The sequence below is a fragment of the Artemia franciscana genome, chromosome 4, assembly GCF_032884065.1.
Source record: "Artemia franciscana chromosome 4, ASM3288406v1, whole genome shotgun sequence".
NCBI classification, from domain to species: Eukaryota; Metazoa; Arthropoda; class Branchiopoda; order Anostraca; family Artemiidae; genus Artemia; species Artemia franciscana.
This window is the reverse complement of record NC_088866.1, coordinates 19,099,527-19,111,031: the sequence shown is the minus strand read 5'-3', so window position 1 is coordinate 19,111,031 and position 11,505 is coordinate 19,099,527. Positions and strand designations below refer to the sequence as shown.

The 11,505-nt window shown below is 39.3% G+C and overlaps 1 protein-coding gene across 1 annotated transcript; it reads left to right on the top strand.

Moving 5' to 3' along the window:
- The first annotated feature begins 2,108 nt into the window (after nucleotides 1–2,108).
- LOC136025715 (uncharacterized) lies at nucleotides 2,109–10,567 on the top strand. The gene is made up of 3 exons (XM_065701697.1): nucleotides 2,109–3,551; nucleotides 3,703–4,399; nucleotides 10,509–10,567. Exons 1-3 carry the CDS (start codon nucleotides 2,109–2,111, stop codon nucleotides 10,565–10,567), a joined length of 2,199 nt encoding a protein of 732 aa, XP_065557769.1.
- The last annotated feature ends 938 nt before the right edge of the window (nucleotides 10,568–11,505 follow it).

The following is an 11,505-nucleotide window of genomic DNA, read 5'->3' as shown; positions in this document are numbered from 1 at the left end:
CCATTCAGACCCTAAGGCATGGTGAGAGAGAGAGAAAGAGACAAAACACCTACAAACACACAGAGTCAGAAATAAAAACACACAAAGACAGCCTGAAACATATGCAAATACTTGCTCAGACACACATGCTTAGCGAGAGAGGCAAGCAAAAAGGCGCTCAGACACAAGCGCATGGTGTGAGAGAGAGACAGAGGCAAAACACCTATAAATACAAAGAGTCAGAGACACAAACACACAAGGACGGACACGGAAATATGCAAAAGGCCGCTGAGACAAACAGGCATAGTAAAAGAGACAAGCAGACAAACAGTTAGAAACACAGACACAGTGAGAGAGAGACAAAAACACCTACAAACACACAGAACTAGACACAGAAATACACAAGGACAGACACAGAAACAAGTAAACACCCACTCAGACACAAAGGCATAAGAAAGACAAGGCAACAGACACTCAGATACAAAGGCATAGAGAGAGAAATCGCGAGACAAAACACCTACAAACACACAGAGTCAGACACACAAACGCACAAAGACAGTCACGTTAGAATGCAAACTTCCGCTGAGATAAACAGAGATTGTGAGAGAGACATTCGTCTTTCAGTCTTTCATTCGTCTTCGTGGTGTGAAGACCATTTAGTCTAAAAAGGATAAAAATAATTGGACTGGTTTGACTGGATTTTAATGTCGCATTGAAAAGTGAAATAACTAACCGGTTTTGGCTCACCCGGAGATTTACTGTTTACCTGTGTTTGATTACATGCTGAATTAAATCAATAAGAAAGTGGCTTTATTGCAATCATTATGGCAGTATCACAAAAGAACTTTGATGAAGCAGTGAAGATTTTAACGGAAAAACTTGATGCCGTAATCCGTTCTCAAAGAGACATCAACAAGTCCATTCAGTCCCTTACAGGGGAAATAGCTACGCTAAAAAAGGATGCCTCCGATCGAGATATAAAAATTGGCCAACTGGAAAAGGAGTTGGAGGATCAAAATTATGGTGTGATCAACTGGAGAATCAGGTACTGGAAAGTGACATCAAGGACCGCAAATTAAATTTGTTAATTCATGGCATGCCTACTGAGCGGCCGTCTCAAACAGTTGAAGAAAATGTGAAAAAAATTTTATCTGATACAATGGAGATAAGCGACCCCATTCAGATTACGAAGTGCTACCGTATGCTTGGTGGTTCCGTTAACGTTACTAATCGAAGGCCTCGTCCGGCACCTATATTTATCTCGGTTGTAAACGAACAGAACATTCAGAGGATTCTCAACTCAGTTCGTAAATTGAAGGGGAGCGGCATTCGTGTGTGCACGGATCTTCCCCCCAAGCTAAACGCTATTCGAAATGAACTTCTTGCGAAAGCAAATGATTTATGTGAATCAGATTCCGCAAAGTTTACATGTGTTAAACAGAAGGGCTCGAAGCTTTGGCTTGAATCCAAATCCACGGCCTCGTCACCCTGGGAAAGAGTGATGGACTAGTTATTGCTGTCCCTTTGTGATTATTATTAGTATTGTGATAGACATTTTGATTGATTTTCTTGCCACTTCTGTCACAGTGTTGTGTACATGTTGGGTTCTACAACCTCGTTTTTTGCGTATGATCTTTTTTTTAGTTTTCTAGTGTTAGTAGGTTTAGTGAAAAAAATCAGGTTTCGAGGTTTTTGTTTGTTCTCTGCCACTTTTTTTTTTACCCGATTTGCCTGATTAGTGGTGCGGTGCCATTTCCGTTTTTCCGTCGTGCCTGCCTGGGACATAAGGTAAAGATGAAATTTATATATAGCACGTGAGTAGTGGGGAGTCTGGGGGAGGATTGGGGAGCCGCCTCGATGATCAGCTTGATCTAAAAAATATTTATTATGATTTTTCCCCTTTTGCTAAAGGTGTTTATGATGATCATTTAGCTAGCCTTCCTGCTACTGATTTTTTATTTGAAGGGGATTTAGGAACACCTGTATTTGATGGGAACTTAAGATCAGCACTTTTTAACTGCAGAGGTTTGGCTAGTAGCCACGATTTTGTTTCGCAGTTACTTTGTAACCACAGGGTAAGTATCTTAGGCCTATGTGAAACGTTTTTAAGTAATGAAAATGCAGAATTCATGAATTGTGATGGGTTTAAATTTATATCTAATAATAGGGAAAATAGACAAGGTGGCGGAGTTGGACTTTTTGTTCGGGATGATATTCTATTTGTTGTGAAGAAGCAACTATCTAAGCATGACCAAGAGATGACCTTTGAGAGCATTTGCATTGAGTATGTGATTGATAATAGGAAAGTTCTTGTTTCTGTTGTTTATCGATCACCATCGGCTTCGTTACAAGAGTTTTTGCGAATTTATGAATGCTTCATTGAAGATGTGACTAATTTGAATTCTGAGCAAGTTCTGGTAATGGGTGATTTTAATATTAATTTATTGTTAGCTCAGACAAATAGACCGGGAATTTCTAATCATTTGCATGAAAAATCGCTTGAGTTTCTGTGCATGAACCTATCAAAATCACTTTTACCATCATGCAGGTCTACTCTCAACCTACTCTCAACCTCTTCCGTAACCCATCATGCGACCCGGGTTACGGAAGATACGGCTACTCTCATTGATAATATTTTTTCTACTATCCCCGTTACTCTTTCGCATATTATATTTACAGATGTTTCTGACCATTTTGTGGTAGTTGCGGATGTTGTTATTAATCACAGACCAAAATTTTCGGAATTTAAACAAACTCGAAAAATTGATAAAGAAGGAATGGATAAATTGAGGAACCTTTTGTATTTAAATGAATGGACTGCAATTCTAGAATGTGAATGCCCTGAGATTTCTACGGCTCTGTTTTTAAAATACTTCCGTGAGTGCTTGGATGAAGCATGTCTATTGAGACGCATTAAAATAAAAAAATATACACTCCCTAAAAAACCATGGATCTCACGCGGGCTTCTACACTCTATTTCAATAAAAAATAAGCTATTTAAAATATCTATGTCATTCCCATCTACTAAAAATAAAGAAGAGTTTAAAAAGTATAAAAGTGTCCTGACACAGTTAATTCGGAAAGCAAAAGCTAGATATTTTGAAAAATCATTTGTAGAAGCTCGTGGGGATCGAAAACATACTTGGAGACTTATTAACTCTCTGTTGGGAAGGTCTCAAAAATCTTCATTTCCGAATGAAATATTACGTGGTGATGGTACTTTTTCTTCCGATAAGCAGGAAATAGTGAACTTGCTCAATGCTCATTTTGTAAGCATCGGTGAAAAAACAGCTAATGCATCTCATGTTTCTCCAAATAATAATAACAATGATTTATTTAAAGATCACATGCCCCCTCCCTCTGATAAAAGCATGTTCCTTTCCCCGGTTACTGAAATTGAACTAAAACAGATCATATCTAAAATGAAGAACGGTATATCTGAAGCCCTTGATGGATCTTCTACTAATTTGGTCAAAGAAATATTCCCAGTTATATCACCGGTTTTATGCCCCATTATTAATCTTATATTTGTAACTGGTGTCTATCCTTCACCATTTAAATCAGCAAGAATTGTGGCCCTACATAAAGGTGATGACCCGAGGCTTCCTGCTAATTATCGTCCTATATCGATACTCTCTGCTTTTTCGAAGGTTGTAGAGCGAGCACTGTATAACAGAATTTATTCTTTTTTTTGAGAAATTTGATTACATTTCTAAACTTCAGTTTGGATTTAGAAAAGAGCATTGCAGTGATCATCCTATGGCTATTATTGTCCAACATATTAATGATTGTCTTGACCGTGGAGAAACGCCTGCAACTATATTTTTAGACATACAGAAAGCTTTTGATTCCATTTCTCATGAAATTCTTTTGTATAAGCTTTCGAATGCTGGTATTCGTGGTAATTGCCTTAGGTTACTTGAATCGTATCTTTATGGGAGGCAGCAGATACTTATATATAATGATGTTAGATCTGATTCTTTACAGCAGTCAGATAAGGTTGGTGTTCCCCAGGGATCCATATTAGGACCTCTGCTTTTCCTAGTTTACATTAATGATTTGTGCTCAGCTACTGGAGTTTCTTCTATAGACACTCAGTTTTCTGACGACACTGCAGCAACCGTTTCTGGTAAATCTCGTGAAGAGCTAGTGGTCAATTTAACATCCGCATATGATAGATTGTCTACTTGGCTCTCTGATAATAGACTACTTCTGAATAGAAAGAAGACTAAGTTTATTTTTTACAGCAGGACGGGTCACAAGTTTCCAGATATAGAATCAGTTTCCATTTCTGCAAATGAACCTGAGTCTGTTATTGAAAGGGTTGTATTGATAAGATATTTAGGAGTTGTGTTTGATGAGAATTTGTCATGGAAAGAGCAAATTAATCAGGTTAGAGCAAAGTCTGCCCGTGGAGTTGGTATAATGTGCAGACTGAAAAACCTTCTTCCATATTGCGCTCTTAAATCCATTTACTTTTCCCTTGTGCAATCCCATTTTGATTATGCATCTATTATTTTTTTGAACACTTTTAAAAGTAATGTTACCCCTCTACAGATTATACAAAATAAAGCAGTTCGTATACTTAAACCTTTTCTGCCATCGCCATCAAAGTTCCCCTTAAAATCCACAACAGAGACCCTTTTTTCACTTCATAATATTCTTCCTGTTCGGCAAAGTACCCAATTTTTAAGTGTTATGTTTAAGATTAAGCTTGAACGAGAAAAGCTCCCCAGATATTTTGCATCGATGGGTCTTATTTCTTCTCCTTCATCTTCACAAGTTGAAACCCGTGGTAAATATAATCTGCGGACTCCTAAAGTAGTTACAGAGAGGTCGTGTTTTTGCCTGAGGTATTTGATTCCTCTACATTGGGAAAGTTTGAAAAATGAGATTGATTTTAATATAAGCATAGATGCTATAAGACGGAAGTTGAAAAGAGTGCTGATTGAAAGTTATAAATCTAAATAATATGATTTTTTTTTTTTTTTTTTTTTTTGGGGATGTTTATATTTTTTTTTTTTTTAGTATTGGGTTGGTCTCTGGGGTTCGCCCATGAGGCCTCCAGATGTCTTATGACTCACTTGGTTTTAAGTTGTAAATTTAATTGTGTCTCAGGATGGTGCGCGGAGGATGGAAGTGGTATCCCACGGCACGGGATTTGTTTTTTATTTATTTCTGTCAAGTTTGGTTAAGAGAAGTTTTTATTTTTAATTTTGTGCATATTTAGTGTTTCTTAAAGGTAGCTCAATTGCATTCGAGCTATACTCTCAGCCTTGAGTTACCTAATATTTTGTATATATTGGTTATAATAAAAGAACCTTGAACCTTGAACCTTGAACAAGAAAAAGCCACTCAAACGCACAGGCGCAGTGAGAGATAAGGAAAAAACACCTATAAACACACAAAGACAGACACGGAAACATGTCCGCACCCGATCAGACACACAGGTATAGTGAGGGAGACAAGCAAACAGCCCCTATGGCACACTAGCATATTTAAAGATAGACAGACTAAAACACCTACAATCACACGGAGTCAGCGATAAAAACACAGACACAAAAATTTACAAACACCCACTCAAACACACAGGCAAAGTGAGAGAGACAAGCAAACAGCCGCTAATACGCAAAGGCATGGTGAGAGAGACAAAACACCTGCAAATACAAAGAGTCAGACACACAACCACACAAAGAGAGACATGGAAACACACAAACACCCACTCAGACACACAGGTATAGTGAGAAAGACAAGCGAACAGCCACTCAGACACACAGGCATAGTTAGAGAGAGAAACAAAAACAAACTAAAAACGCATGGAATCAGACACTCAAACACACAAAGAAAGACACGAAAACATTCAAACAGCCGCTCAAACACAGAGGTATATCGAGAGGAACAAGCGCATAACCGTTCAGACACAAAGGCATAGTGAGAGAGAAAGAAAGATACAAGGACACATACAGACACACAAAGTCAGAAATACAAACAAACAAAGACTAACACGGAAAAATACAATCACCCGCTCGGATGCACAGGCATTGTGACCAAGAAAAACAAAACACCTACAAACACAAAGAGGCAGACGCTAAAAGACTGACACGGAAACATGCAAACACCACCTCAGATAAACAAGCATAGTGAGAGAGATAAGCAAACAGCCGATCAGAGAAAACGGGAATATTTCGATAGAGAGAGACGGAAAAACCTAAAAATACATAGAATGAGACACACAGAGACAGACACGGAAACATGCAAATACCCGCTCAGATAAACAAACACACAGGTATAGTGAGAGAAAATGAAACAGCCATTCAGAGACACAGGCATAGTTATAGAGAGAGACAAAACACCTAAAAGCACACAGAGTCAGACACACAAAAACAAAAACAAAACCACCGAGACATTCATCCACCCATTCAGACATACAAGCATAGTGAAAAGGACAAAAAACGCCAAGCAGACACATATGTGTTGTGAGAGGTAGAGAGACAAAAACACCTACAAACACACAGAGTCAGACACATAAACACACGAAGAACGACACGCAAAAATGCAAACACCCATATTGAGAAGGGACAAGCAAACAGCCACTTAGAGACACAGACAGAGAGGGACGAAAATACATAAAAACACATAGAGTCAGACACAAAAACGTACAAAGACAGACACAGAAATATGCAAACACCTGCTCATGCACAGATGGATAGAGACAGAGATTAGCAATTTTGATGGTATCAAAACTCTTTTATACGTGTCTGCGTAGAAAATATTTATAGCAGGTGAATTTCTGTGCGTCGTGGAGCAAAACAAGGCTTAGTGTTCAATCCCGCAAATTTAACAATGCCATCCACTGTGACAGCCGCAGAATATCGCATTTTCTTAAACTGTCATCTAATTGATGCAATTCAGACGAGTCAGACAAACAAACAATCAAAAACAGACAAGGAAACATGCAAATATTCACTCAGACACAAAGCCATAGTGAGAGAGACAACGAAACAGCCGCTCTGACACACAGGCATAGTGAGAAAGACACGTAAGCAGCCACTCAGACGCACACGCAGAGTAAAAGAGAGAAAGTGAGACAAAACACCTACAAACACTAACGGTGAGACACAAAACGACAGACACGGAAACATGCGAGCACGCGCTCAGACACACAGGCATAGTGAGAAGGGACAAGCAAACAGCCACTTAGAGACACAGACATTGTGACAGAGAGGGACGATAATACATAAAAACACATAGAGTCAGACACAAAAACGTACAAAGACAGACACAGAAATATGCAAACACCCGCTCATGCACAGATGGATTGAGACAGAGATTAGCAAACAGCCGCTCAGACACACAGGCATATTGAGAGAGAAAGAGACAAAAAACCTACAAATACAGAGAGCCATAAACACAAACACACAAAGACAGACGCGGAAACATGCAAATTCCCACTAATGCACAGAGGCATAGTGAGAGAGACAAGCAAATAGCCAGCCAGACACACAGGGATAGTAAGAGAGACAAAGACTGACACGGAAACATGCAAACACCCACTCAGATACAAAGGCATCGTGACAGAGAGACAAAAATACCTACAAACACACAAAGTCAGATACACTAACACACAAGGACTGATACGGAAACATGCAAACTCGTGCTTGGATACACAGGCATAGTGAGAGAGACAAGCAAACAGCTGCTTAGACACACAGGAATATTGAGAAAGATAGAGACAAGAAAAGCTACAAATACAAAGAGTCACACATACTAACACGTAAAGACAAACACGGAAACCTGCAAACAGCCACTCAGACACGCGGGCACAGTGAGAGATACAAGCAAACAGCCAATGAGACGCACTGGCATAGTTAGAGATAGAGGGACAAAAACAACTACAAACACACAGAGTCAGACACACAAAAACACAAAGAAGTACACGTAAACATTCAAACACTCGCTCAGAAATACATACATAGTGAGAGGGACAAGAAAACAGCAACTCAGACAAACAGGCATAGTGAGAGAGATAGACAAAAACACCTAAAAGCACATAGAGTGAGACACACAAAAACGCAAAGAAGTAAACGTAAGCATTCGAACACCCGCTCAGACATACATGCATAATGAGAGGGACAAGGAAACAGCCACTCAGACAAACAGGCATAGTTGGAAAAAGACAGACAAAAACATATAGAAATACAGAGAGTAGGAAACACAAGCACACAGAGACAGACAACGAAACATGGAAATACTCGCTCACATACACAGGCATAGTGATAGAGACAAGCAAACAGCCACTTAGACACACAGGCATTGTGACAGAGAGAGACAAAAACACCTTCAAACACACAGAGTCAGACACACAAGCGAACAAAGAAACGCACGGAAACATGCATACACCCGCTAAACGACACAGGCATATCGAGAGGGACAAGCAAATAGCCGTTCAGACACACAGGCATAGTGAGAGAGAAAAAGATACAAAAATACATACAAACACACAGAATCAGACACACAAACACCCAAAGGCAGACACGGACACATGCAAAAAATTGCTAAGACACAAAGCCATAGTAAGAAGGGACCAGCAAACAGTCACTCAGACACACAGGCATAGTGAGAAAGACATGCAAGCAGCCTTTAAGATGCTTACGCATAGTTAGAGAGAGACGGAGAGAGAGAGAGAGAGAGAGAGAGAGAGAGAGAGAGAGAGAGAGAGAGAGAGAGAGAGAGAGAGAGAGAGAGAGAGAGCGAGAGACAAAACACCTATAAACACAAAGATTCAGACACGCCAACACACAAAGACAGACACGGAAACATACCAACAGCCGCTCAGACACACAGGCATAGTGAGAGAGAGAGAGAGAAAAAATAACACGTAAATGCAAACAGAGTCAGACACACAAAGACACAAAAACAGACACGGAAACATTCAAACAACCGCTCAGGCACACAGGCATAGAAAATACATACAAAAATACCTACAAACACACAGAAACCCAAACACACAAAGACAGACGAGGAAACCTACAAAACATCCGCTCAGACACAGAAAAATAGTGAAAGAGACAAGCAAACAGCCACTGCAACCAACAGGCATTGTGACAGACACAGAGAGCATAAATTTAAACACACAAACGCACAAAGAAAGACACGGAAACATGCAAACACCCGTTAAAACACACATGCATATCGAGAGGGACAAGCAAATAGCCTTTCAGACACAAATGCAAAGTTAAAGAGAGAATGATATAAAAACACTTGCAAACACACAGCATCGGACACACAAGCCCCCAAAGACAGACACAGAACACGTAAATATTCACTCAGACGCAAAGCCATAGTGAGAGACAAGCAAACAGCCACTTTGACACACAGGCATAATGAGAAAGAAATATGAACAGCCGCTCAGACGCAAACGCATAGTGAGAGAGAGGAAGAAAGAGAGAGAGAGAGAGAACACCTACAAACATAAGGAGTCAGACACACAAACACACAAAGACAGACGCAGAACATGTAAACAATCGCTAAAACACAGCGGCATAGTTAGAGAGAGAGAGAGAGAGAGAGAGAGAGAGAGAGAGAGAGAGGGAGAGACAGAAAACAGCTACAATCAAGCAGAGTCAGACACACAAAGAATGGCACGGAAACATACAAGAACCTGCTCATATACATTGGCATAGTGTATCATCTGTGGGTCTTGGTGTTGGGAATAAACATACTGTTTTCTTGTCTATTTTAGAAAGGTTTGAACGAATGAAGATGTTTGTGCAATAGACATTTATAAAACATTTGATTCGATCCTACAATCCAAAGCTATCTTAGCACTTTAGAGGAGTGGGGTAAACCTATTTATATGTGCCTCCCTTTGGCAATGGTATCAAAACTCTTTTATACGTGTCAGCGTCGAAAATATTTATAGCAACCAAATTTCTGTGCGTTACGAAGCAAAACAAGGCTCGGTGTTCAGTCCTGCAATATTTAACAATGCCACCCACTGTGAAGCCCGCAGAATATCGCATTTTCTTAAAGTGCCAGCTTTTGATACAAGTAACTTACCATATACAGATGGCATTCTTCTGCTGTTAAATAATTCGTAATCACTGCAGGCTGCTGTGAATAGCCTTTATGCCAGGCTGTCTGACATCGGGCTGTCAGTTACTCCTGCTAAAACTGAATTTCTCGTTTCTGGTTGTCATCACCCTTCCGATTCCAAAATTTAGGTTGGCCCTGATACAATTTTTGCCAGTGCGTCCCTCAAGTACCTTGGACTTGTATTCAGGACATTGATTTGAGCAACAAGGTCACTAAGAGTAAATATGTTGAGAGAGAAATTTAGAAAGTCCTATGGAATTTTCTCTAGAGTTAAACGTCAATTTGACAAAAAAAGAGCTTGGTTGGCTTTATAACTCACTTTTTCCTCTCCATGTACTTTTTCTTGTGCCATTGTGGAAGTTTTTTACCTCAGCAGAACGTCAACAAATTCGGTCTGTATTTTTCAAATTTTGTAAGTATTTTCTTCGTGTTAGTATTTGATCCCGTAACAGTTATATCTTCAAACGCTACAGAGTTTCGAGATATGGGATAAGATGAATATTTTAAGGCAGATTCTGAGAGCGATCTGAGTCTGTTGTAGATTTTCCGTTGGAGCGTTTTAATCGTTTGTGACTATTTTTGTTAGTGTAGTTTTTTTGTAATGATAAGTGTTTTTATTATGTATATTTTGCATTTTTGTATATATAGAGAATTCAAATAAATTACTATTATTACAATTATAATGAGCCAAGATCTATAATGAGAATCAAACAGCCACTCCGACACACAGGCATATTGAAAGAGAGAGACAAAAACACCTACAAACGTACAGAGTTAGACACAGACACACAAACGCAGACAAGAAAACATGCAGACACCAAAAACACAGAGTCAGACACAAAAAGACAGACAAGGAATCATGCAAACATTCAGTCAGACACACAAACACACAAAGACAGACGCAGAAACATGTAAACACTCGCTAAAACACACTGGCATAGTTAGAGAGAGAGAGAGAGAGAGAGAGAGAAGGAGAAAGAAAACACCTACAATCAAGCAGAGTCAGACACACAAAGAATGGCACGGAAACATACAAAAACCTGCTCATATACATTGGCATAGTGTATCATCTGTGGGTCATGGTGTTGGGAATAAACATACAGTTTTCTTGTCTATTTTAGAAAGGTTTGAACGAATGAAGATGTTTGTGCAATAGACATTTATAAAACATTTGATTCGATCCTACAATCCAAAGCTATTTTAGCACTTTAGAAGAGGGGGGTAAACCTTTTTATATGTGCCTCCCTTTGGCAATGGTATCAAAACTCTTTCATGCGTGTCAGCGTCGAAAATATTTATAGCAACCAAATTATTGTGCGTTACGAAGCAAAACAAGGCTCAGTGTTCAGTCCTGCAATATTTAACAATGCCATCCACTGTGAAGCCCGCAGAATATCGCATTTTCTTAAAGTGCCATCTTTTGATACAAGT